The sequence below is a fragment of the Oenanthe melanoleuca genome, chromosome 4, assembly GCF_029582105.1.
Source record: "Oenanthe melanoleuca isolate GR-GAL-2019-014 chromosome 4, OMel1.0, whole genome shotgun sequence".
Taxonomy (NCBI): Eukaryota; Metazoa; Chordata; class Aves; order Passeriformes; family Muscicapidae; genus Oenanthe; species Oenanthe melanoleuca.
The window spans coordinates 3,655,372-3,681,327 of NC_079337.1; the positions used below are offsets into that span (position 1 = coordinate 3,655,372).

At 39.8% G+C, this 25,956-nt stretch overlaps 2 protein-coding genes and 1 long non-coding RNA gene across 5 annotated transcripts in view; 1 reads left to right on the forward strand and 2 right to left on the reverse strand.

Moving 5' to 3' along the window:
• The window catches only part of USP53 (ubiquitin specific peptidase 53), a 28,398-nt gene extending 11,019 nt beyond the window's left edge, over positions 1–17,379 (forward strand). For all 3 annotated transcript variants that reach the window (XM_056489968.1, XM_056489969.1, XM_056489967.1), the window contains 12 exons: positions 1,034–1,147; positions 1,234–1,316; positions 1,626–1,731; positions 2,142–2,288; positions 2,813–2,962; positions 3,436–3,607; positions 4,223–4,372; positions 4,976–5,119; positions 5,492–6,224; positions 8,146–8,219; positions 12,834–12,945; positions 13,718–17,379. In XM_056489968.1, the coding sequence (XP_056345943.1) occupies positions 1,034–1,147; positions 1,234–1,316; positions 1,626–1,731; positions 2,142–2,288; positions 2,813–2,962; positions 3,436–3,607; positions 4,223–4,372; positions 4,976–5,119; positions 5,492–6,224; positions 8,146–8,219; positions 12,834–12,945; positions 13,718–14,726 (2,994 nt within the window). In that variant the 3' untranslated portion in view covers positions 14,727–17,379. The remainder of the gene's footprint in view (positions 1–1,033; positions 1,148–1,233; positions 1,317–1,625; positions 1,732–2,141; positions 2,289–2,812; positions 2,963–3,435; positions 3,608–4,222; positions 4,373–4,975; positions 5,120–5,491; positions 6,225–8,145; positions 8,220–12,833; positions 12,946–13,717) is intronic.
• Positions 17,380–18,842: 1,463 nt separating this feature from the next.
• LOC130252430 (uncharacterized) lies at positions 18,843–20,081 on the reverse strand. The gene is made up of 2 exons (XR_008840355.1): positions 19,788–20,081; positions 18,843–19,431 (listed from the first exon to the last, which is right to left on the reverse strand). It is a non-coding gene; the product is annotated as an uncharacterized LOC130252430 (long non-coding RNA).
• A 1,753-nt stretch (positions 20,082–21,834) lies between these two features.
• On the reverse strand, positions 21,835–23,966 carry FABP2 (fatty acid binding protein 2). Its single transcript, XM_056489982.1, has 4 exons — positions 23,708–23,966; positions 22,872–23,044; positions 22,169–22,276; positions 21,835–21,943 (listed from the first exon to the last, which is right to left on the reverse strand). The coding sequence occupies exons 1-4, from the start codon at positions 23,772–23,774 to the stop codon at positions 21,893–21,895; spliced, it is 399 nt and encodes a 132-aa protein (XP_056345957.1). The 5' UTR covers positions 23,775–23,966; the 3' UTR covers positions 21,835–21,892.
• Positions 23,967–25,956: the final 1,990 nt, after the last annotated feature.

A 25,956-nucleotide genomic window follows, 5' to 3' on the forward strand; every position in this document is an offset into this window, starting at 1 on the left:
TTTGTAAGAGCTGAGTAGAGTTGTGTTAGTTTAGGGGCTTTGGTAAGCTCATGGTAGGATTCAAAAAGCCTGCTGAGTTTGTTTCTGCCAGCTCAGGGCAATAGACATGTGGAGTAAATGTCAGGTAAGGGGGGGTGGTGTGCTCCTGCAATTGTTCCATACTTTCCTCCCTTAACTCTGTAGCTCAGGCAGAGCAGGAGGTTGGTGAGGATGATGAACTCTGAGTCACTCCTAGAAATATTTTGATGGAGAGAGAGGTTATCTTCTCAGGAGATCATCTATGGATTTGAATATATTGTCTGTTCCTTGAAGTATTGAGTCACCAGCTATTGAAATGCAGTTTGGTACAATGGGCCAGCTCCTTGCTGAATTCCGCTGCAGAAGAGATTTCTATTTTCTTACCCAAGAAGATCTTGCTGAAGTTACTTTCTGCTTCAGTGAAGTGTCGTAGTGAAAAACACGAGCCACTGCTGCAGCCTTTTAAGGTGACTCCAGATGACACAGAACTCTGGTAAAGAGACCTTCCTAAGAGGTCCTGTGTTAGACAATGAAAATGTTCACCATAAAACACCTGCAGTATTCACCTTTAGATGTGGATTTGAGGGCCAGGAAATATAGTTGCTGCTTCAGTTACTTTCAGCTTTGGACATCCTTTGGGAATATGCACAAATGAATTCCTACCTGCTAGCTGTTTCTTCACATGTGTAAGAAAATCCAGTGCAGAACTCCTGAGAGAGGCTGTTTGAGATCCTGCATGAAAGAGAGCCTCTTATTACTGCTTCATCTATTCAAAATGCATTTCAACTCCTGAACTAATCATCTGTCTGATCTACCTGAAGAGATTCACTTCTTCCCATTATCTCTGGTATTTTTGGCTAAAGGAAAAAATGGTCTTGCTGATTCAGGGGACAAACTCATTGCAGTCATAGTATTTTGGAGCCAAGGGGCATAGTTGGAGTACTAAATTGTAATGGTCTTCATGTGTTCTGACTTCATCAGTTCAGTTGACATTTATATTATTATTTCTTTTCAGGAAAATATCCTTGAGAGGATTCATTTCCACTTAGTGCCAAACAGTGAAACAGATATGTGCACTTCAAAATCGTGTATTTCTCACCAGAAGTTTGCTATGACACTGTATGAGCAGGTCAGACCTTCATTTGATTGGTTTAACAAATAGCCTGTTTTCTCTTTCCTGAGTCAATAAAAATAAAAGTATTTTTATTTTTGTAGTGTGTGTGTCGCAGTTGTGGAGCATCATCAGATCCGTTGCCTTTTACGGAATTTGTGCGTTACATTTCCACCACAGCCCTGTGGTAAGAGCTGTTATTCTTGTTACCCATTTTTCTATATACACCCTTCTAATAATATGCAAAGCATGCCAGAGAAAGACTTTTAAGTGCTAAAAATTAATGTGTAATTTTTTAGTTGCAGCATGTGTTTGAGATACTGTTCAGAAATAGCATCTAGATTTCTAAAGGAAGATGTAGAGAGGGCTTGACAGAAAAAATTTGTATTGCTACTGTTTTACCACAGTGTTTTCTCATTAGTTATACAATGCAGTTAATTGAAATCTGCTAGTCTTTAGAAGGGAGATTGATAGTGATGTAATTTATTTTTTGCAGTAATGAAGTCGAGAAAATGATGGAGAGGCATGAACGTCTCAAGCCAGAAATGTTTGCAGAATTGCTGCAGGCAGCAAACACTGCTGATGACTACAGAAAGTGTCCTGTAAGTAAACCCAAATGTTGCATTACTTTGGGATACAAGGGAGAAGTTTTTAGGATATTAAATCAGGTTAGAAATACTCCCCCAAAAGCAGGGTTATGTGTCGTGTTGTTGCTTTAGAGCAAACAAAGCTCTTACACTTAAGTTTTGTTGTTCCAGTTATAGAGATTTCTGTTTTAAGGTGGTGGTTGGATATAGAAGGTAAGCTGTAGTCTTCCACAAAATAATTTTTTATGATGAAGAATGTTATCCTTCAATTGTTAGAACAAGCATCGTAACTGAATTCTGGCATTAAAGACATTTCAGAGTTGTTTTTTTGAACTAATTCTCGTGTAGTGACTCACCTTTGAGTGAGTCAATTTTTAAACACTTTCATTTTCCTTCCTATCATGGTTTTGTTTCCTTTTTTCTAGAGTAATTGTGGTCAAAAAATAAAAATCCGTCGTGTTCTTATGAATTGTCCTGAGATTGTCACCATTGGTTTAGTCTGGGATTCAGAACACTCTGATCTGACAGAAGAGGTTATGCGGAATCTGGCAACACAACTTTATCTTCCCGGGGTATCTGACCTAAAACTTACTCTTTGCTTTTTCTAGAATTTAGTTTTACTTTCTATTTTATGTATAGGTGAATATATAAAAAATACAAATGTGTTTTTATAAGCACGACTTAACTTTACATAAAATTTGCATATTTATATAAAGTTTGTCTAGTTTTATGATTCTTTATAATGCACTCCTCAATGTATTTTCTGTGAGAGGAAAAAGTCCTGTTGGAAGTATTTTGTACTTAAGTACAATGATTAATCTAGGAGACTTCCTATTTGAAAATCTAGAAATATCATTTGCAGTTTGAAATTTATGGAATTATTCCAGAGCATTAATACTTTACTCTCTCAAATATAAAAGAGTCAAAAAAAGTTCAAGTCAATTAGTAAGTACAAAAATCAGTGTTTATACTCAGGAAAATTTGTATAATACAACAGGACATTAAATACCAGTTACCTTGGTGAAATGCCAGCAGTAGGTCAGGAAATTGAGGCTGTGTTTTACACATGTTTTAAAATATGTAATCATTTTTACAGCTGTTTTATAGGGTTACAGATGAAAATGCCAAAAACAGTGAGCTTTTTCTTGTGGGAATGATTTGCTACACGAGCCGACATTACTGTGCCTTTGCCTTTCACACCAAGAGCTGCAAATGGGTGCTGTTTGATGATGCTAATGTAAAAGAGGTAAGTATTGGCTTTACTCCTGCCAAATTTTGGGATCTTTTCCTCTCTGGAGAGCGTTCTTCTGACTGCAGTGTTGAAGAAAGTCTAACAACTTTTTTATTTTACCAAACATTCAATGTTGTAAGTAATTTTTTTTAAATGACCTTTAAAATTTATTTCACTGTTTATGGTTGTGCCTTACAAATACTGAATGTTTCAGAATATTCATGCACTTGTCTATTGTTGAATTTGTACTTCTTTTAATGAAAAAGAATATATTGGTAGCTGTAACCATAGGGATGATGTTCTTATTTTTAGCCCATACAAGACTAGTTCTTTTAGTTGCAATTTATGTAAACTGCAGTGCTAAAATATTCTATCTTCACGTGCATTTGGAATTACGCATTTGGTGTCTCTTGAATAATGAATTGCTCTTTCCATATTTGACTTCAGCACTGTAGGTAAAGTTTTGTTCTGCTGTTTTTTCTTCTTAGATTGGAACAAAATGGAAAGATGTGGTGTCCAGGTGCATTCGATGTCACTTCCAACCATTGCTGCTGTTTTATGCCAACCCAGATGGCACAGCTGTGTCTCCAGAAGATGCACCAAAGCAGATTATTCACTGGTCTCAATGCAAGGCAGCAGGAGGAAATGGGGAAGACCAGGGTAATTAGATGTATCTTTTTTTTTTGTTTAATAACACAGTTAGCTGTATTTCTGAAATGGGGATTATAAAGGAGAAAAAAATGGATTGGCTGCTTTGTTCTGAAACACTTTTATCATTCATTATCTAAAGAGTCTCAAAAGAAGAGATTAGTGTGTATATTCAGTATTAGACCTGTTAATAAGGGATACAAATTGAGACTAATGGGTAACAGGAAAAAGAATCCAATCTTTTGGTTCTGTAATTTGTACTGTTGTCTCAGGCTGGCCTTTTAAATTTAATGCTAAGCATAACTTGCAAGGAACTTAAATAAAAGGCAAATTGAATTTGACATACTATTCTTCACATCATGTGTAGCAAAAGAATTTAGATTACTTCAGGGAGCAAAAAATTGAGGACCCTGTTTCACTGCAGGCTACCACTATAAATATGGCAGTATATAAAATATTACAGAATCTTATTGCCTTGTATATTGAAATGTAGTGTGGTTTTTGGTCATGTTCTCTTCTGGCTTTTAAATCCACAATTAAAAGCTTTCTTTTTTTTTTTTTTAATTTAGATATTGGAAATTTAAATTAGGAGGCCTTTTATTTCTAAAGATAAATGTTGTTTGGCAGGATTTGAAAAGCATTCTGCTGCAAAAGCAGACCACGTGAAAGAGAATGGAATTGGAGATTCCACTAATCAAAGGAGTAGTAAAAAACTTCAGCCAGATAATCCTGCATTCAGTAGAAGCCATATTCAAGCAAGTGGTGGTAGAGGCCCAGGTATGTATTCCCTGCTTCCATCCCCCAAAAAACCAAAAAGATATGTCTTGCTATCAACTTTAAAATTTCATAATATTTCAGGTGGGTTCTAACCTCGAGACTAGAACGATTTCTAAGGGAAGAATTCTATCATTGACTTAGTTGTTATTCAAAGATTCATTTGATATTTAAGTAAAATCTGAATATCTGCCATGGAATGTTAACTTTTCCAGAGAGAGCCATAAATGCACAATGTTTATTACCCTTGTTATTCTTTAACTAAAGTGGCTCTTGAGGCTTTGTTCCATTTCTCAAACATGTTGCTGATTAAAAGGCACATTAGTGACTTGAGGCTGAGGTGTGGCTCTGTGGGTCACTGGCTGCTTGAGCAACACTTTTCCCCAGCAGTACTGTAATACCAGCATTATTTGTTGTCCTGTATGTTAATTGACTTGATCTTATGGTTGGAGAGAAATCCCACATTTTTAATCTGTGTTAAATAATTCATTAGTCAGTTTAAGTAGTCCTAACACTAAAAACTGAATCTTACTGTCCATAAATGTTTGTGTTTTGGTGATGAATGACTTTGAAATAATGATGTTTGACAAGATGTGTTTTTTGCAGCCAAATTAGGATACAGTGAACAAAAGGACAGGCTAAAGGATTTATCCAGAGAGTGTGCCCAGAAAGCTGCTGACATGAAAAACTTCACATCTGTACGGAAAGATGCAGACAGAGGACCAAGGAAAGAGTCTGGGAGACAAAGAGGTACATTTTAAAAGTATAACCAGAGAATCAATGGATTAAGTAACTTGTAGCATCAATGCTGCTTTTGCAGATTTTTTCCTCCTTCTAAGAGACCACACTATAAGATTAGGCTTTCCAGTTTTCAGTATTCTGAAATACATACTGGATTTGTAGAGATACTGTAAGAAATGTTAAACAGTATCACTAAAATGACTGCTTCCACCCTGGAAGTGTCCAAGGCCAGGTTAGATGGAGCTCTGGTGGAAGGCGTCCCTGCCTATGGCAGGGCAGCTGGAACTTTGATGATCATTGAAGTCCATTCCAACACAAATCATGCTATGAAATATTAATGAGAGCTGTAATGGAACTGTTTTTCCTTCTTGTTCTTGTAAGACTTGATTGGAGAAGAGCGTTCCGGTGCCAAGTCAGGGTCTCCTCCGGTTGGAAACGGACTGCGGCACTGCGTGGATCAGCGGATCTACGGCAGCCAGGGAAGGGGCCCCTACAGGCACGACAACCAAGCACCTCACCAGGCAAAGCTTTCTGCACATGTGCTTGGGTCAAACAAAACAGAGCCTTTTCCTGCTGGGGAGAAACCAGTGACAAGGACACGGAGCGATGGCGTCACTGGCTACGACACGGATACCAGTCAAGACTCCAGGGACAAAGGAAGTATCAGCAGCAGGAGCAGGAGTAAAGGTTGGAAACCAATGCGGGAGACACTGAATGTAGACAGCATTTTCAGTGAGACTGAGAAAAAACAGCACAGCCCAAAGCACAAAGCAGCCCTGAGCAGTAAATCCAAGCACGAGAAGGAGCGGAGCTTTAACCACTGGCCAAAGGAGAACCAAATGCAGAAGGGTTTAATGACTATATATGAAGATGAGGCAAAACAGGATACAGGAAGTCGAAGTTCACTGGATTCTGAGGGAAAAGGGAATGCTGAGAAAAGCAAAGGATTTACAGAGAGAAAAATCCATGGTGATAACTGGCAAATTCAGAGGACAGAATCTGGGTATGAAAGCAGTGACCATATCAGCAATGGCTCTGCAAATCCAGACTCCCCTGTTATTGAAGGAATCAGTACGGCAGATGCCAAGAATGTGAAGGAAAGTGCTTCCTGCAGGTAATGCTAGTGCTCTTAGAGCTTGCATAAGTTGTATTTATGGAAAAATAACCTGTTCTAACGTTTACCTGTTCTTCAAAACCACCCAGGAAAACATGCTTTGAAACTTGCTTGAAGTCAGGTATGTGGAAAGCTCAAGTGTATCTAGAAATAAGGGTGTGGGCAATTAAGTGCTCAATGTACCTTCACTCTGGTTTTCTTTGGGAGGCACTGAGCCAGTTATGGAGGCACTGAGCCAGAAGTGCTGAGCCCTGCTGAGGGGCAGGGTGTGTTCATTTGTAGTAATTGCTACACTTCTTTACTTACGAGATTTTTAGACTGTGTGTAACTTTCCATCTGTAATGGAAAAATGCAGTGTCCATGTTAATCACACCTGAAACATTGGTGCAGGCCCTGACAAGGAGGTGGGAACGGCAGTAGGTGAGTCTTGGGTGCTATTACCAGTCATAGTGCAGAAATTCAGTTTCCTAGATAACCTCAGATACACATTGATCACTTGGTAATTGGCTGACCTGTCTGAAATAATTCCTTGCTTAAAAGTGTAAAATTACTAAAAGTGGTTGGACTGGATCTGAAGAGGTCCGTTCCAACTTAAATTTATGTGATGCTTGAAATATCAAGTTATAATCCTTCCTGGAGTTTTCAGTGTTGTGTATCTCAAACTGTGAGTGGAATGTAGATCCTTCTAAAACCCATTAATTCTTCCTTCAGCTCTTGTTTGTATCCATAAAATGGAAGAGCACAGTTGGGAACCCAAGCCTAGTCTCTCTGATAGATCTAATTTGCTAGATCCAAGCAAGTTTTCAGACATATATTTTCATGGCAACTTATTTCACAGAAAAAGAGAATGACAAGTACCAGGATATGAAAGGATATGACCTTTCTCCCCTTTGTCCCACTCTTTCCCTCCCACCAAACTGTACAAAATCCCACTATGCAAAAACCTGATGGGCTTTTATTGGTTGATGACATAATTATGTATAAAGCTACTCCAACTCATGGTTGCATTTTCAGTGTTTGATGGTTGCCTCAAACAGTGATTTTGCACAGTTGAAAATGTCTCATTTTTAAGCATGCCCAAGAGGCAATGGGGCACCCAAATGTGTCATTTTGTGAGACAGAATATGATGAATTTCAAACAGTGTAGTTCATTAAGAAGCTTCTTACACTGTTGTTTAAACTTTTGTCAAATAAAGGAACTTTATCAAAATACAACTGACTTCAAGGGACTTTCAGAAGTGCTTTCTATGACTGGTAATTTCAGTTGGCTGGCAATACCTAATAGTTCCCTGCTAACCTTTCAGACTGTCTCATAAACCCCAAAAAATATAAATTATTTATTTGAAAGTTCTTTTAAGAAGTGGAAAAAATTACTGTTTTGTTTTTAATTCCATTCTTCATGTTCCTTTCAGTATTTTTCTTGTTGCCCTGTCCTTTCAATAACAGGGTTTTTTTTCAATTGAACTTTTGCCCCTGTGTATCTTCTTCCCTGCCTTACTCTTGTAGAAGGTAGAAGTTGGCAGGGTATTTTTCAGCACCCTATCTGGATTAGTAATGTATGTTTTCTGCCTATCTAAACCAGCAAGATTAAGAAAATCCTCTAATTTTTTTTTTCCTCTCCATTTGGGTTTGTAGCTGTGATCTTCCAGTTTTATTCCAGTTTGAGGGAAAAAAAAGTTACGTCAAAATCCCTCTGAATGAGATACCAAGTGACAATCACAACTTAGAATAATATTTGTTACCAAAACAAGGAATTAATGAATAGCAAATTATCAGATTAGGGAAATGGACAAGATGGAATGTTTGTTAACAGGTTACACTTAATTAAGATGTCGATGCCTACAAATAAATTGGATTAGATGACCAGTGGTGTCTGTTCAAGATTTTCAGTGCTGTCATCACATATATGCTTCTTTTACAGTGAACAGAACTTGCCAACCAAAAAAGCTGACAGTGTGGTACATTCAGTTCCCCAGCAGAACAGAAGCTTCCATGGTAAGAACCCATATAAAAATTAAGTTTTCAAAAACTATTGTAGATGTACCAGGATTTCTCTTCCCCCCAGCCCCAAAACCCAAAAAACGATGACATGGTATTTTGGTTCTCTCCCTGTGGTTTCCCCAAAAGATTTTCTTGGAGATTTCTTGGTGGTTACTAAGCAAGACTTTTTTTTTTTCTTCTTTTTTTTTTAAATGTCTGGGTGGCTGTGGCACCATTTCTTTTCCTCCTAGATATGAAGCAGTATCAGGAAGAAACACTTGTAATAAGGAAGTCTACTTCCTTTTACATACTAATATGTCTGCTGGGGTTTTATAAAGTTGATAAATGCCTGGGCATATAAATATTATGGGTCAACCTGAGGCCAGCCAAAATCATTATCTGCTGTTGCTGAAACAATGGGAGGGTGCTTGTACAAAGAGGGGCAATAAATATTAGGCCACTTCCTCAGGAAACATTTGATTTTTATAGATACCATACTTCTTTTCAAATAATGTATAGTATAGTTTCTGCTAGGACTTAAAGTGGGGGTGTTGCCATACCACTTCTACCTTTTCTGTCTTATTCTAATTTCATTTTGGTGCAGAAAGACAATTAATTTGGTGTTTGCTTATTTTAACAACCCAAAACAAATAAACAAAAACCCAACTAAAATGAGTAGCATGGAATGCAAAGATCTGGTTTTGCAAGAGATTTATCCTGCTTTCGTTCTGTATTATACCATTCTTATCAAATACAGTTGGATAGGAAAATGGGAAAAAAACACCAGTGAAAGATATTTTAAATACTCTTTAGGCATGAAAAATGAGTGAGCTAAAGCAATGGACTATTCTCAGGAGAGAGTGCTTAAGAATACTTAAAGCTTTCAACATGCACCCTATGTTTTCTTTAAGAAAGTGTAGTAATTCCACATGATCCTCCAAGATATCATAAAGAAATTGATTATAGCATCTCACCTACTCAGTTATTCTAATTCAGTAACTAATTATTAAATAACTTCTTATAAAAAATGCATGAATTTAACTCCATTTTGGAAAATAATACTTCTAATGTAAGTGATCAATGGATGAAAAAGAGATCTGAAGAATTAGATAAATTTTACATGCATGTGGGGTTAAAGATTTATTTGAATTCAGTTTTTAGGTTGTCAAAAAGTGTGTCAGCACACCTTTAACAGGGACAACAGCAGTCATTTACAGGTTCAGTTGTATTACCATGTGTTTCATCTGAGTGTCATGAACACGACATGGATTGGTAGGTAAACACCAGACAGACTCTCAAAAAATAAGCTTTTCAGAAAGGACTGTGCATTTGTTTTTTAGAGAGGAATGGAATGTAAGAAATCTTTGTTAGGCCTTCATGGCAACTCCAAAAAAAATGTCTGAGTGTTTTTTTTTGGTGTGGAAAACTTCTTATGGAAATAATGTTGAACTAATAATAATGCCCACCGTTTGTATAACTGCTTTACCAGCTCCTTGTTTTTTCCTGGAGCTGAATGAGGCTACTGTTCAGCACTTGAGGAATTCTGTCCCTGACTCACAAAAATAAACTTATTGTCAGAACATTATAAAGATAGAAACACTGGATCACACAGTGATTGGGAGAGCAAAGGCTGCTCCTTACACGGGCAGTAAGCAGCAAGTAACCATGGTACTGAAGCAAAGGTCCCATCAAGGCCAATCCCTAAACTGTGTGGTCAGATTTTGGCAAGAAAATGTAAATATTGAGTGAGCTGATGTTGATTCCATGATTTATATTAATCTCTTGGTGTTTATGAAGTTTGAACTTGGCGAGCTGAGGAGGCAAAATTTTTTTTGAGTATAAAGAACTTGAGATGTGAGCAGTGTGAGGGCAAAATTTCCAACTTCCTATTCTGTAAGTTAAAGAAAAATGACTAATTTTGATGGTTTTCCCATTGTTCAGCTCAATAGCATGAGACAAACTGAAATCTAGAATCATTCTAAAGATCTGGTTAGTGTGTTAGAATCTAGTTAGTGTGGTTAAAATCCAAATTGCCTTTGCTTATGTGTCACTTCAGAAAACTCCACAAACCAACCATAACTCTGAAAAGACAGCTCATATGCTTAGGAAATCTGTATATTTGTAGTAATAATTTAAAACATGTAACTGCTGTTAAGGAAATCCAGTTCTTACCCTTATGGTGCAGTCAATGTAAATTAATGTCAAGTTTAAATAAATGAGTAAAGAATTGTAATTACTTAGTTTGCTTACCATGAAAGAGAAACAAATGCTTTACTGGAGAAACAAATAAATGCTTTACTGGAATGTCTTTTAAGGATAAAATAGAGATACCTAGGAAAGGTTTTGCAACTGAATGTTGCTCCCAAAGTAAAGTTCCTAGAATATAAGGATTTTTTTTTTTTAAAGAAAATTGGTCACTGTATTTCAGAAATACTGCTTAATTTTGGACAAGCTATAACATGCTTACTTCTGTGACTGAGAGGTTGTTATTGCACATTTCTAAAACTTCCAATAAGTTGCCTGTAATTTCAATTTAATGCAGAAAACGTCTGGGCTAAGAGAGAGGAATTTGCCACAATATTTTTTACACTAAATATTATACTTTGTTGTTGGGTTTTTTATTGACAACTTAGGAAATAGTAAAAAAAAAAAAAAAAAAAAAAAAATCCAGCTAAGACCTGTAAAGAGGAAGTTGAATTCAATGTGGAGCTGAGGATTTTTTGGGGATTGTATTTATTTTCATTGGGGATTTTTTCCCCACAGAAGCTGGACTTGGCAGGTTTTTGCATGTGTTCTGTCTGTGTAAATGGAGATATTAGACAAAACTGTGTCAGTCCTACCTGTAGCATGGATATTAATATCTTGAAAATCTGGATTGACTGCCCAGATGTGAACATAGATGTCTGTAGCTCTTAAAAGCAGGATGGTTTATGTGTCAGAAGACAATTACCTTTTATTTCTTGCTCAGCCCTTAATGACCCATTGATAAGGGTGCCGGGTTCCAGCTGAGCGGGGCTGGTGTGTCCCATATTTAGGTTTGCAGTGAACATAGAGCCAAAATTCCCAATCCAGCCGGTGTCTGGTTTTAACCGTGCATGGCTGTCCTGTCAGCAGAAGGGAAAATAACACGTCTATTTTTAAGCTGGCTGGAATTGGGCGGGCACAGAGCACCTGGCACTGCTGGATGTGCCCGAGGGGAGCCGCTCCCTGGGCTCTGCTGCCGTCTCCTGGCCGCCTGCAGCACTGCCCTGGGCTTGGGGGGAAAATCATCAGCCTGCAGCAGAATGGAATATCTGTGTCAAATATCACCTCTTTCAGTGCTGCTTATCCCACTGTTAGGCAGCTCCGTGGCACACTAGCCATTTTGAACTCTCAGGTTAATTCCTTGTTTCTTGCATGGGACCTTGTACTTGTATTGTGACTTTCCTTTTTTTCATCTCAAGACTTGAGGAAAACCATGTGGGAGCTTTGTCTTTTGTGCTGTGTGCTGCTTTAGCCTCTACTACCTGGTCAGAGATTTCATGTCTTTAGTCTCAGACCACCTAAAAATAGGGCAGATATTGACCCTCAAAATGATTATCACCAAACAGCAACACCCAAACTTTTCAGTTTAGTTCTGCTCTGTTGTTGGGGTTTTGGCCCATACGGTCATGAGTAAAGTTCCAAGACTTTAACTATTTGAACTTAGAGAAATAGCAAGTGAAATAGGTGTAATAGTTATGAGTCTGGTCTGTACATAGACAAAATAAGCCATTGTATTAAAAATAATAATGGTAATAAGCCATTCCTTTGAGTGGCTTCAGAGCAGGTGACTGATATTAATGGACTAATCATGGCATTAGGAAGAGTTGGAGTCTCTAAACAAATAGAGTGCTGCTTGTCACTTGCCAATTGAGTGTTTTATTCTGTCTGGTGTTGATACAAATACTTCAATGCTTCCTTTATTTCCTGCTCACTAGAAGCTGCCTTGTTCAGAACTTGTGTGTTTTCAGGGAATGATTTTTTGCCTGGGAATAAAAGGAACTTCTGGAGTTGAGAGTGCAGTAGTGCTGGCCCAGGTACTCAGTGCTGTGTGTTTTAGGCACGTGGGTTACAGTGCTCTTTGTCTGCCCAGTGTCCCTGTGAGCCTTACAGTCTGCTCTAGGGTTTGAGCTGGAAAAACCCACAAACAACAGAACAACATAAACCACCCCTAATCTCTGCAGCATTCATTCCATTTAATTATTGTAACACAAAATTAGTTTTCAGAAGTCATAGTTCTTATTTTGTCATTTAAATTACTTTGGATGTTTGAATAAATAGCCTTTTAAGAAAAGCTTCCATTGAAAATGCACTTTTAATCAGATTAAATATTAACATGATCTTGAAAATGTGTCTACAGGACTTCAAAATTGTGATAATTATCTATTTTCTGATAACAAAAAACCACAGAAAATTGAAAACACGGAAAATTTCCTCCAGATTCTAAGATCTGACCTTCTGTGACAGATTATCTTTGAAATGATTATTTGATAATCTCAAATCTTTAAAAACATTGTCCTATTGTATTTTGTTTCTGTAATCTCTGAAAATTACAAAGAAAGGAATTGGATTGTATATCTGTTAATTTTGAAATATTTTCTTTTCTAGCCCCAGATTTGAGGAAAGACCAGATCAGTTCTGAAGTTAACTACAGACCTCATCCTCATGTTGGTTTCCCAACAGAATTACATTTGCAGGTGCCCAGTCCTCCAGTAAAGAGGTAACCAGTACTGGCATATTCTTCTGTAATAGTTTAAGAAATACTGATTTCTGTTATGTTACAGTAATTGATATTAAGTGCTGATGAGTTAAGGCACTCTATTTTTGACAGACAATTCCTTTTGAATTTTTCAAAATTAATGGGTCTAAATTCTCTCTGTCTGTAATTTTGATGTTGACAATTTCACCAAATAGCTTAGATGCTTTGAAACCATCTTACAAGAAACAGAAGGATGTAACATTTTTCTGTTTGGAATTATATGCAACATGTAATGACTACCCGATTTATGGTTAGTGGAGCCACCCCATAAAGCTTTGAGAAGTTTGTCTGGAAGGGGGAGAAAAGTTATTTTATGTTTAGAAGCTACTGCTCTATCTTGTTGTTTCTAATATGAACTCTTAAGTGCTCAGTATTTCCTAAAAATCAAGAATCTAAATACAAATTTATCAACTTAAAGTACCATCCAGTATTTAAAAAATAGATGTATCAGAGTCACAAGGATGTTTAGAAGAGAGCAAAGGTCATATTTGACAGTCCTGAATGTTGAAGGAATTTATCTTACTTTCTTGGGGCACATTTACATTTCAAATGAAAGAAACTCTGGAGTAATTTAATATAACTCAAACTCCAACTATTGAACAGATCCTAATTCTCTTGTCACTTGGAATATTTCAGCAGTCTTACCAGGGCTGTATTTGAAAAAATCCCTGTTATCTGAGCCTTTTCATGTGTTTTTACGGATACTCACATCCTGCATGGTTTTGTCTTTCAGAGCTGAAATGCCTGAGACCAACAGGAAATTTTTCCCCTCGTCAGCTCTCCAGCCAGTTGTCAGAGAGATTGTGAAGTCAGACAGCAGGAACAAGGCCAACGAGCCGAACTCTTGCGAGTGGCTCCAGGCAGAGAGGTTTGAGAAGCTGAGCGTGCCGGTGTACTGTGCGGACAGCGTGTCCCAGCCCTTCCCAGACAATGCCTGTGGCAGGAAGCCCATCCACAGCGACCTTCCCCCCCCCGCCCAGCCGCAGTCTCATCACACAAGGAGTGTGTCCCACCACACTCTGGGTCCCAAGGTGGGGCTGGTGCCCTGTGCCCCTCAGAGCCTGCCCGAAAGGCCGGCGGTGCCGCCCGCCCCTCCTGGCGAGCACGGTGGGCACCTGCTCCGGAGGGCAGATCCCCTCTGGGTGCCTGAAGCTGTGTACCAGAACATTCCTCCCCCCTTACCTCCCAAGAAATACGCTCTGAGCACTTTGGCAGGATCAGAGAATAACTCGCTAGCGGATGGAAAATCAACGGAAGCGTTGCAGAACAGTCCATTAAGGCAAACAGGTGCACCTTCAAAGTCTGCATCAGAAGCAAGTGCAGTCCCAGCTGAGCAAAGGCTTAAAGAGCCCTTTCCAGGGAACGAAGTGTTTGTTCACAAACCGGATTCTCCACCTCGCTTATCAGTTAATGAGTTCTGGACCGTGTCTGAGAACATGCTGAAGAAAGGATCTCGTCACACGGGACCCAGCCCTGGCTATGGGAACGCCGATGGGAACGACAGCGTGTCCCTGACCACTTACTTCTCAGTAGACAGCTGCATGACTGACACCTACAGGCTGAAGTACCACCAGAGGCCCAAGCTGTATTTCACAGAGAGTGGAAGCTTCCACAAGGAGAAGCATCCTGCAGCAGCTGGAGTGGATCTGAATGCCACATACCCTGCCACTCTGGAGCCCAGGCATCCCACCTCCGAACAGAGGTACAAGGCAAATGCAGAGGGAATACACTGCAGTCGATAGGCTCTTCAAGAAGCCCACACCTGGATCTCACTTTGGCATTTCATGTGGTCTGTAAAGGGGCACAACTTCTGTGTGTGTGTGATAATCAGGTACCCAGCTGACTGTACTTTCCTTGGGATCTGTGACTGTTCAAACGAGTATGCAAAGAGGCGAACAGAGGAGAAGAGGTGCTAAACTTGTGGTTCTTTGCTTTGTTACTCTAGTTGCCTTAATGCTTACCTCTGTTACTCAGCTTGTCTTCTTCAGTTTGTATTCCATGTGGTCCTTGGGGCGTGCACGCTTTGCAGCAGCGGGATCAGCTGGATGTTACAGATTCTGCAAGAAGATCTGGTTAGCTGCAGTGTAAGAAGTGTTCCTTCAGACTGTGGTCACTACATTCTTAGACTAACAAAAGGGAAAAGCATGCTACCACAACTAATGCAGTCCATTTAGGCATAACAGAGCAGTATTTGTTCTCAGAGGTAGCAGGTGGTGGCACGGTTTTTTCAACTGATGTCTCTCAGAGCCTGTGCTTTCACAAACCTTCAAGTGTCTTTTAATGCAAGTTTATGAGAGGATTTATTTTTTATTTGAAAAGCCTTAATAATAATAATAATATTTCTTTAAAAACCATTTTTGGTTTGCAAGTGTTAAATGAGACTTCCAAAGGGAATTGAAGTAAACTGCAGTAATACTTTCCTATTAATACCTCGGCTCTGTTAGTGTACGTTTTTAAACACATTTATCAGATTTGTTCACCCTTTAAGCTGTATACTTTAACTTATTCAATTTAACTTCCTAAGTTAGAAACCAGTATAACAGAATAGGACGCTAATTATAAATACAGAGTTATGCAACAATGAAATATTAATTTTGTAATATTTTAGAAGTAATTCCTACTTACATTCAGTTCTGACTTATTCTGCAATTGCATGCAAAGTCAATGCTGCTATTTATTAAACTCCCCTTTTTTATCCAGCTTGACATTTTGGTTCATGGGGATCATACACTTGATTTTTTTTTATTTTTTTTTTTTAACTAACATATTTTCCTGTTTGAAACAGTCCTACACATGAATATGGTCTGCATTAGCAGGTCAGGCTGAATGTGCAGCCAGACTGGTGGCTAAGGGGGCATGGAAAGAAGAGGTTCCTCTTTCTCTGCTCTGTCATTCTGTCTCCAGTTTTGGCAGCTCTGGAATTTACCTTGTCTTTTGTTAACCTGAATTGTCTTGGTAACAAGGAGGAAGATTTAGTTGGCTTTTATTTGGTTAGTTAAATCAGTGCACAAAACCATCTAGTGAGTGCTGAGGCAGTGGCAGCAAAGCCTGGCACAACCCAAAACCACAAAATTTTTCCATTACACATTAGAGTGTTAACTTGGGGTGCTGCTGATTACATCTAAACATAATGCCTTTTATTATGAAAATAATGCAAGAAGGTTAAATATGCATAATAAACACTCTTACTTGCACTGTTGGTCAGAAAGGCTTTTTTTCATGTTTATAATCTTATGTACATGTGTTTTAGTGCTTCAACCAAATGATGGCAACTGTTTAGCACAATTATCCAACGTAAACATTTAAACAGTAGTTTTGCTTATTTTGTGGCAAGATCAGGTTTTTTTTCTCTTTAAATAACATGTACCTTACAGTAGAACTGGAACATTATATATATGCAACAAACCAGGTATCTCAGATTAACCTTCTTTCTACCTTGATCAAAATTCATTGTAGCACTTGAGGAAAAAAAATGAATTCTAGAATTTACAGTGAAAATACTATGCATGTTTCTTAATGGCTGCTAGTAAACAGCAACTTAAACAATGATCCTTTTATAAGAAAATCAATTGAATACAGAAGAACACTAAAAATGTAAGAACTTGGGTGATTCCTATTGTAATATTTTTAAGAGAGATTTCAGAACCTGTAAATTAAACTTTTCTAGTTCATCTAGCCATGTTACATAATATATATAGCCAGTTAAGTACAACTGTCCTCTAATACCTGTGTAAAAAACAAGATTATTGGAATTTGTAAATAATGTATAATTTGTAAAATGTTTTGCAAAAAACAAAAAAAAACCCTTGTATTTGAAATGACGACAGTATTTTTATGTATGGATAGCACAGCAACGACTGTGAATGGTGTTAGAACACTTATTTTTAAACATGCATAGCAATGTTGATACTTCTGTACCATGAGCAATATGAATGCCTCTTACTGATACCAATGAGCTCTGCTCCCAGTAAGCACAACTGGTAAACTCCTCTCTAAAGTAGCTGCAGTGACTTAGGTGTACTTCAGTCTCCTTGCTTAGCTTGGAACAATCTTACCAGCCAGCTTCTTCTGTGACCCATGTTTACCAGGTATTTCATGATTACATAGACAGCTAATCAAGGCACCTTTGTTTTTATATTTGACTCTGCACTCCATGTATGTATGTATGTAATATTTGCTAACTAATATGTGATAACTTGTTTTAACTTACCTAGGGTGCCTATTTATTTTTTTATAAATGTCCCCCTCAGCTATAGATTTGTATAAGAGCCTAGACCATTTTGTAACAGTAAAGATATTAACAAGTCTTGTAATTAATATATTTTTCAGTCTTTAGAATTATTTACTTGCAAAGTTCTACTTGTTCAAAATATCAAGATAAAAATTTAAAACTTTTGTTGTCTGTTCTTTTTGTGTTCTACATTTTAAAAAAACAAGCAAACAAGTTGGCTTTCCAGAACTACATTTTTAACATGACAGATAATGCTGCTACTGATGGTTGAAAGTTTTTGTGGAGATGGTGGTTTGGTTACCTTTTCTGAGCAGTAAAATTCATCTTCTGAAGAATTTGTTCATAAAGCTATTAAATAGATTAAACTTTTTAAATAGCTATGAAATGCACAAAGCCATTTTTATACCATAGTCTCACAGACTTGGTGACAAGTGACTGACAGATACATGAGCTACCTTACTATCTTTACTAGGGGTAAGCAAAATTTGCCTGGATTTGTGTACTTAGGAGCTCCATCTGCCTATGGAATAGCAGGGCCCCAGTGCAGACCAAGTCTTTGTTAGCTTTCAAGTTTTCTGAGGTTAGTAAAACCTTTAATGTCAGATCTGCCTGAAAGAGAAAACTAAATTAGTGGAGGATACCTTGAAATTCAACTTTCTAAGCCTTAACAGCCTTCAAATCTCACCTGTTTTCCTTATCCAAAAAGAAATGGAGTATCATTTCAGTCCTCTCTGGATAGGTTGTTCCCTGGTGGCTTTCACTTGTCATGTCAGAGGGAGTGGGTAAAAAAAGGTAGGGAATGTAGTGAACTCTTGAATGGCCTCATTTGAAAAAAGGAAACCCCCATTCTGGTGTTTGTGAGAATGCAGTCACTGTTCAGGGCTCCTGTGCACCTTGAGTCAAGATCTCTGAAACCACTGATCTCACAGGTACCAGCAGCCAAGATGATAAATGCCACCAGGGCACAGCATTTCTGTTCTTACAGCACAGGTCTGACACAAGAAACAAACCACTGCCAAGAGCAAAACTGTCTTAACAATCAAAAATAAATAAAAGGAAAGAGCATCTATTTTTGCATTCCAAATCTTATTTCTCCTTATTCATTTATTGTGTGGGAAGACACTGAACCACTCTGCACTTCCAAGTCTCTGCACTCCAGCATTTTGTTGTATGTACTCCTGGGGAAAAAAACCTCAACCAAGCATGGATTGTACTTCTCAGAATTAGAAATTAGTATTTCCAAGAGAAAAATGCTAAAGGAAACAAAACCCCCTTCATCCATAGCTTGCACGTTGTCTTCCCCCAAGCCTGTCCTGGAAAAAAGCTCAGTCTCTGCTCAGCTGTGTGCTCAGCTTCTGTTTCTTTCTCCAAAGACTGCAAGAGACTCCTGCCTTTAACACAGGTTTGAAAGTCTCCCTCTAGTGAGACACAGGAAATTGATGTTGAAACATTTTAATTACCTGTCACTGTCTGCTTCTAGCCATCCATGGGAGGTGAGAAGGAGGGATCTTATGTGTCATCTGCCAGTGACTCAAGGCTGCTCTTGTAAGCTCCTCCTTCACAGTTTCTAGCATGAGAATCAGAACCTGATTTATCTTAATCACTAAGTGAGGACAGGACACTGCTGTTGGGTTAAGATACTGACATGTTTATACACATGTATATTCACATCTGTAAATACTGAGCCTGAAAGGGCTCAGTAACTGCTGAAGGTAAAGAAAGAATAAAACAGAGAAAGGTATAATAGAAAAGCAACCAGCATCAACCCATCAGGATTAACTTTTTGGAAGTAGAACAGCTGGCTAAGCTTCACCTTGAGGGAACAGGTCTGAGTTACACCTTCGGCGTACACAAGAGTGTTTTATTCTCAGCAACTCTGCAGGGTGTCCTTTCAGTGGATTTTATTCAAACACTGCACACTTCCACTTCTGCACAAGAAACCTTTAGGTACTAATCACACAAGCACGGTCTGTCTGTCGTACGTGACCCCTAAGGCACAGCTCGGGACACACGAACGGGACACAGGTAAAACCTGAACAGTAACACCTGCGACACGCAGAGATCTAGCACGGTACAGTACAAGAATGTGCCTCCTCCATCGAGACTCAAGTGGAGCCGTGTTCCCAGCTGCTTATCCCGCACAAATGGTCCTCCTCTTCCACCGCCTGCGTTCATAAGGTGCGAAATAGGCGAGAATTCCCTTGGTGGCAATGGCCCTACAGGGAACAGAAAAGCTCTGGTTATGTTCTAGTGCTGCACAGCCCTTCGGTAGATACTGACATGGAAGGAGCATCAGTCACACATCCTGAACAAGGAGCGGGTGATAAATCTCGCAAACGAATAAACAGAGCTGGGGGTGGTTTGGAATTATTTGCCAGTTTCCTGAGAGGATTTGTGCTCCCGAGTCCTTCTGAGGCGGGGCTGTGGGAATGCCAAGGCTGCTCCCAGGGGCCTGCTCCTGAAGCGGGCCCTTACTTCCACGGGACACAGCCCGCCGGGGCTCACCGACCGACGGACCGACCGACAGACAGACAGACAGACAGACAGACCGCCCCCGAACGCCGCTCCTCACCTGGGCCGCGCCCTCAGGGCAGCAGGTAGATAAGCAAGAAAAGCGCCAGGTCGAAGAGGATGAAGAGCCACAGGTCCAGCCAGTAGGACTGTCCCGACAGGGATGGTGACAGCACCTGCCCACCATCGTCCTGCCCCTGCTCCCTCTCCTGCCGCTCCCGCGGTCGCCGCGCCGCCGCCTCCATCTCGGGGAAGGGGCAGCGCGCCGGCCCCACCGCGCAGGCGCCAGCGGCTCTTCCGGGTGCGGCGCCAATGAGAACCGAGCGCACGTACCGCGGCCACGCCCCGGAGCACGCGCGGCGGCCCCGCCCCTCCCGCCTCAGGCACCGCCCGCCATTCCCGCCTCAGGCACCGCCCCGACAGTCCCGCCTCCGGCAAAGCCCCGCCCCTCCCGCCTCAGGCACCGCCCCGACAGTCCCGCCTCCGGCAAAGCCCCTCATTCCTCCCGCCTCAGGCCCCGCCCCTCCCGCCTCAGGCACCGCCCCGACATTCCCGCCTCAGCCACCGCCCCGACAGTCCCGCCTCCGGCAAAGCCCCTCATTCCTCGCCTCAGCCAAAGCCCCTCCCGCCTCAGGCACCGCCCCGACATTCCCGCCTCAGGCACCGCCCCGACAGTCCCGCCTCAGGCAAAGCCCCTCATTCCTCGCCTCAGGCACGGCCCGCCATTCCCGCCTCAGGCAAAGCCCCTCATTCCTCGCCTCAGGCACCGCCCCGCATTTGCCGCTTCAGTCAAAGCTCCGCAGTCCCTACTATAGGCAGAGCTCCATCATTCCCGCCTCAGGAACCGCCTTGTAGGGCGGGCTCTTGCGGTAAAGACTCTGGACGCGGACAATATTTCTACTTGTCCCTCTGTTTTTGGGATAAGTGAAGCTTGTGGTGGCTTCCCCAGTGCTGGTGGCTGACATTCCTTGCTGGACGCGGCTGCTCCCTGCCAGGTGAGATGCGGACCTTGGGGAGGAGCAGGCGGTCAGTCCTGTCCGACCGCGCTGGTCTCGTCCTGCCACCTGCGCTGGGGCTTGTGTGGAAATAAACATCGGCGAATTCGTCCCCATGTGGTTTCTTGGAGAGCAGATGATGCCCTGAGAAAAACTGGAAGACCTTTGGGGAAATCCCGTTGTGAAGAAGTTTAGGAAAGTTAAATTTGTTTTGAGATACACTCCTCTCCTTGAAGGTTAAGTTGGCGCTTGTGCCTAGACCAAACGTGAGGCAGTTCATGTAGGTAGTGAATTCTGTTGTGCTTTATTCGCACAACACACAGCTGCAGGAGTAAATAAAAATAAATGAAGTGGCACAGCCCGATGCCACACTCACGGTGCCACCCTCAGTCCTTCCAGTTCACTCCATGTTGGAATCAGGGCTGTTATTTTCATCGTGTCCAGAAGAATGATCAGAAACCCAGGAGTGTGTGAAACAAAACCTTTCTCTTGGTAGCTATTATCCCTTTTTAGCCTCAGTATTAGTATGTATTAAGATTTTTTATTAAGAAATAAGGCAGATTGCAAGCAGGGGCTTCTGAACAGAGCTTACTTTTAAACAAGCACTTAAGGGTAGAAGTTTTCCTTTATGTTCTGTCAATAGAAATAAGCATGGATTTGTCTTTACATAGCAAGTATTGGTTAAGCTTGTGTAGTAGATGAACTATGTTAGAGATGTGGGGCAAAACAATGACAGTGCTTCCCTTTTAAGCCTTGTCCCCATCTGTATTCTCTTGTTTATTTTTGGTTTTCCCCTAATTTTGCACAATATTAAATGCACAAACTTATTTCTCAGTATAAATACCTTTGTAAGGAAACTGAGTTTCCATTTGAGAGCTTGAGCAAAAAACACTGAAGTTCTGTTTCTGCACAATAGATTCTGCAGCCTTTTGTGTTGTGACACTTTGATAGGACTTGGTACAAAAGACATTTTAGCATTTGGCAATAGGAGTCTGTTCATTCAAGGCAAAACAGTGACATAAAGAACTAGCCCATGTTTCCAGCAGGGTTAGGTAGATGCAGCTAGGGAGGTGTTGTGAGGGGATGGAAAGGGAAAAAAACCAACACAGAGGATGTGTAGAAAATGGTATTTTATTGTTTCTTCATTCTGGTGCATTTCTGTGTGAAGTGCTTAGGCCCTTTTGAAGAATCTCTTGCACTCAACTCCTTCATACACGTAGGTCTGTTAAAAAAATAAGAAGGAAAATCAGTGGCCAGAATTGCAAAGTTACATTTCCCACATATGGTTCAGGGAGTTTTAATTTTTTTATAGATGACTGAGAAATTTAACTAAAGATAAATGAAATTATTTGGCTTGAAGAAAATATTTTCTACTTGTAGAAAAGCTCTTAAAACCTTTTCTGTTCATTCTATTGCAAACTTTTGTGTAAATGACTTCTTAACTCACCTGAACAAGTTCATCACCCACAATTTCTCTGGTTGCTTTAAGTACTTTTCCATTGTCTTTTCTGGTGAATGCCCCCACAAGTTTATTTCCTTCCAGGGTCCAAACACCCTATGATGGGAAAAAAAACCCAAATATTTTGCAACAGTTACGACACAGATTCGGTTTAAAGGCTGTAGAATGCTTAGAAGTGAAAAAATAATAAAACAGTGTAATAATGCGTTTTAGAAAGGCTGTAAAAATGAAATTTTAGTAAAACCATTGGCTTATTTGAATGCAAAATAGCCAAGCTAAGTGTTTGTTACTGGTCAATCCACCTTATTTTAAATGATTGTATCAACAGAGATTTGTAATTCCTTACAAATACCCACTCTGCACTCTAGGTGGTGGACTTGAGCATTAGAAGAAGTAAAATTGCAAATCACCTCAACTTCACCTTGTGAAAATTGCTACTTGCTCTGCTTTTTGGGCTCTCTGGAACCCTGAGATGCATGGTAGAGTGTTGAACCTTTAACTGTAAAGACTCCCTTCTGCTTTGCTCTATAAGCTACAAGCATTCCTGAACAGTCAGGTTCAGGAAAAATTAATGTATTTCAGAAGTAAAATTTAAATTAAAAACTAGAAAGACAAATTATTCATCTTGAAACTGCACATCACAAAGTCAGTATTGTATAGTAAATATTGAACTATGTAGGAAGACTCTTACAGAAGTTTCAGTCCCGTCAGCCAGGCTGTAATCAAAGCTGACTCCCAGAGTAAATTCAATGTCTATGTTTCGGAAGTTGCTGGCTTCTTTGACACTAAATTTGTCCCCATTTTGTTGGATGGTGATCTTCAGATTATCATGGGCTCCCAGCTTTCTTTTCATCATGCCAACACCTAAAAGAATCAGTTAGCATCAATCAGAAAAAAACCTCCAAACCTCTGCAATGTCATATTTGACCCTTTTTAGTGAATTCTGTGTGCCCAAGTGAGTCTATTTCAGCGTCCTGACCCAAATTTTTGTCATTTGTCCTTTCATCAAGGCCATGTTCACTAGTACACATATAATACAAATCACTGTCTTAACTGAAGTGGTTAGATTTATATCCATATAATGCACAATTTGTACAAACCTAAAGTAAACATCAAGGTGTTAGAATTATTTGAATCAAGAGTTTCTCTGAAATTGAAGAATGATTTCCTCCCTGTGTGATTTTTACACTGGTTTGATGTTGTCAAAATAATATTCCAGCTATAGAATTCTGTTTAAAGTTTATCCATTCAAGTTGTCTGAGCCTTTTCCTCAAATCTAGACTTAGAGATTACTTTTTCTGCTGAAATAAATTTGGAATCACTTAAAATGCTTAAGATTAACATAGTGTAATTAGAATCAGAACATTTCTCAGCATCTTCCCCCCACACCTCAGAATGTTTTGAAAATGAATGCAGGGGCAGGGTGAAAGGCCAGGATGGCCCAAGGGTAGCTCTGAGACAGCTGGAGTTTGTATTCAGCTGGAGTGGCATTTCTCCTGTGGAAGGGATTGGAAAGGTGAGCCTTACCCAGTGCCTCCATGAACTTCTCATAGTTCTCACTTCTCTCGACTTTCCAAGTGCCGTTGAATGCCATGGCTGTGCCTGCAGGAGGGCTGCTCTGCAGGGACGAGGCTCTGCACAGGGAATTTATGTCCTGCCTTATCTAGAGAGCAATTTACAGGATGATGCAGCAGAGTAAAGCTCACCTGATGCACTGACCTCTCCAACGACACGTTTTCTGTACTTTAATCAAATTCTTAGTCCTGACTGCATTGCTTGCTGAATCTCTCTTATTGCCCCCAGATCATGGCAGAATCTTTATTGCTCATCTCAAATAATAATTGCTAACCCGTTCATTCTATCCACCATATGGAGTAAAAATCAGGTGTCTAGTGAAAATAATGGTTGAACTAATAGCACTGCTGTTAGTTTAACATTTTCTGTCTCAGTTACATCTTCAAGCTTGTGGGAGAGTCTTTATCAACTGCAGGTGATATTATTTACCCAACAAAACAAACACAAGTCTCTACTTTGTCCATTATAATTTGTTTGGGGTCTGTTCTGCTCAGCATAACAAGCATGGGGCAGAGGACTTACTGCATGTCTGCAGGTTTTTTCAGAGAACTCTCCTCTAGCTACCTAACACTGAGCTGTGAAAATTGGGATGGTAGTCTCTATTCATGTGATCACTTTTAAATATGTATAGTTTAAATTCTCAGGAGCATCTACAAATTTTCTTCATTGTAACACATTCAGTGAAGAAACCAGCCTGGAGGTGTTCAGGCTGTTTACTCCTGAGGATGATGAGGGAAGTACCTCACAACATGCATTTCACAACAACAATTAGCTCTTTGTGTGTTGTTTTCACATGTAGGTTTTTTCTCCACAATTTCATGCAGTTTTTGGACACCTGAATAACTTTTAGCCCATGCCCTGTGCTGTGCCAGTCATGCCTGCCCATCTTGCCCTTCAGCCAGCTCACAGAATGGGCAGACTTTATTCTAAGAGTCAGATTATCTGCTTTTATTGCACTGGTGTGTATCTTGACCTCTGTAGTTATTGCTATCAGTCTAAAGTGATCTGTGCAGTATATATACATAAACAAAGGCACCCAGTGTCGAGATACAGTTCATCCAAGCTGTTGTTACATAACAAAACTGATAACTCTCTTTACAGTCTTTGCAGAAAGGTTCTTCCTGGCAGTGGTTGTGGAGCACCTTCTGCTGCATTTAGTAGAAAACTGAGGCCTAAAATAACGTGAATTGCTCAATAGGACAAAATATGACTCTGGTTTTTCACATGTACTAGAATCATACAATCTACACTTCATTTAGAGTTCTTTTGTCTTCCTATAGTAGCTGGTTTTCCTTCTAAAATCACAATTAAAATCAGTTTTATAGATTTTCTTAGTTGGAATATTCCACAACCTTTTTCCTTCTTCTGTCTCCCTTGTGTGGTTTTCAGAACTACACCTTTTTCTTTGATGGTGCAATGAAATCTTGTTTTCTAATATTGCTGTTTTCATGACAGTTTTGAAAGCTAAGGGTGTGTTCTTGGCTTTGTGGCTTTCTTCAACGTGCCAGCTTCAGAACATTGAAAGTGGAAAAGCTTACTAACCAAATTTGAAGTTTGATCTTTAGATAAGGTGGATGGCAATAAATTATTAACTTATATGGTTATGCCAACCCTGTCCTGCCAATCTGTGATCATCCTATCAAGGTGTATTGTGATGGCAATTGCCAGAGAAGTTCCAAAGATCAGGGTGACAAAAAGGCTTTTGCAGTGGGTTGTGTTCATCTCTCCTGTTTATTGTTTTGTGGCTTGTATTTTAGTTATCCTGACTAAAATTAGCTAGGACAGTGGAACTGTTGGGTTGGTTAAGGCTTGGTGCCAGCAAAAAGGTAATATACTCATGAAAATACTGATTTAGGTAATAAGAGATTAATTCCTGATAAAATCATCCAGATAGATTGTGCAGTATTTATGAGTGTTTTGTACTGAATGATTCTTTATTATGTCTTGGCATGGGTTGCAAAGATGGATTCCTTATTGGGAAGTTTCACTAAGCATTTGAATCACAATACTAATTTTTGTATCAATGTGGCAAATAGTTTTCTATGCCAGTAAATCCAACTTAAGCATAACAATGGGTGACCTAGCAACCAGGAGCTTGATGGAGCCTAACTAATGCCACATCTTGGATAAATCATTTCAAAGTACATATTGCAGTTAGGTGTTGCATTGCAGTAGGATTTGGTCTGCTTGAGCTAAGTGTT

Bases quoted from the DNA above. Each gene is read 5' to 3' on its own strand.
- FABP2 (XM_056489982.1), bottom strand. From the start codon at position 23,774: ATGGCATTCAACGGCACTTGGAAAGTCGAGAGAAGTGAGAACTATGAG. The intron at 23,045-23,707 runs GTAAGGCTCACC...TGATTCTTTTAG, and splicing joins GAAGTTCATGGAGGCACTGG to GTGTTGGCATGATGAAAAGA. The intron at 22,277-22,871 runs GTAAGAGTCTTC...TTCCCATCATAG, and splicing joins CTGACGGGACTGAAACTTCT to GGTGTTTGGACCCTGGAAGG.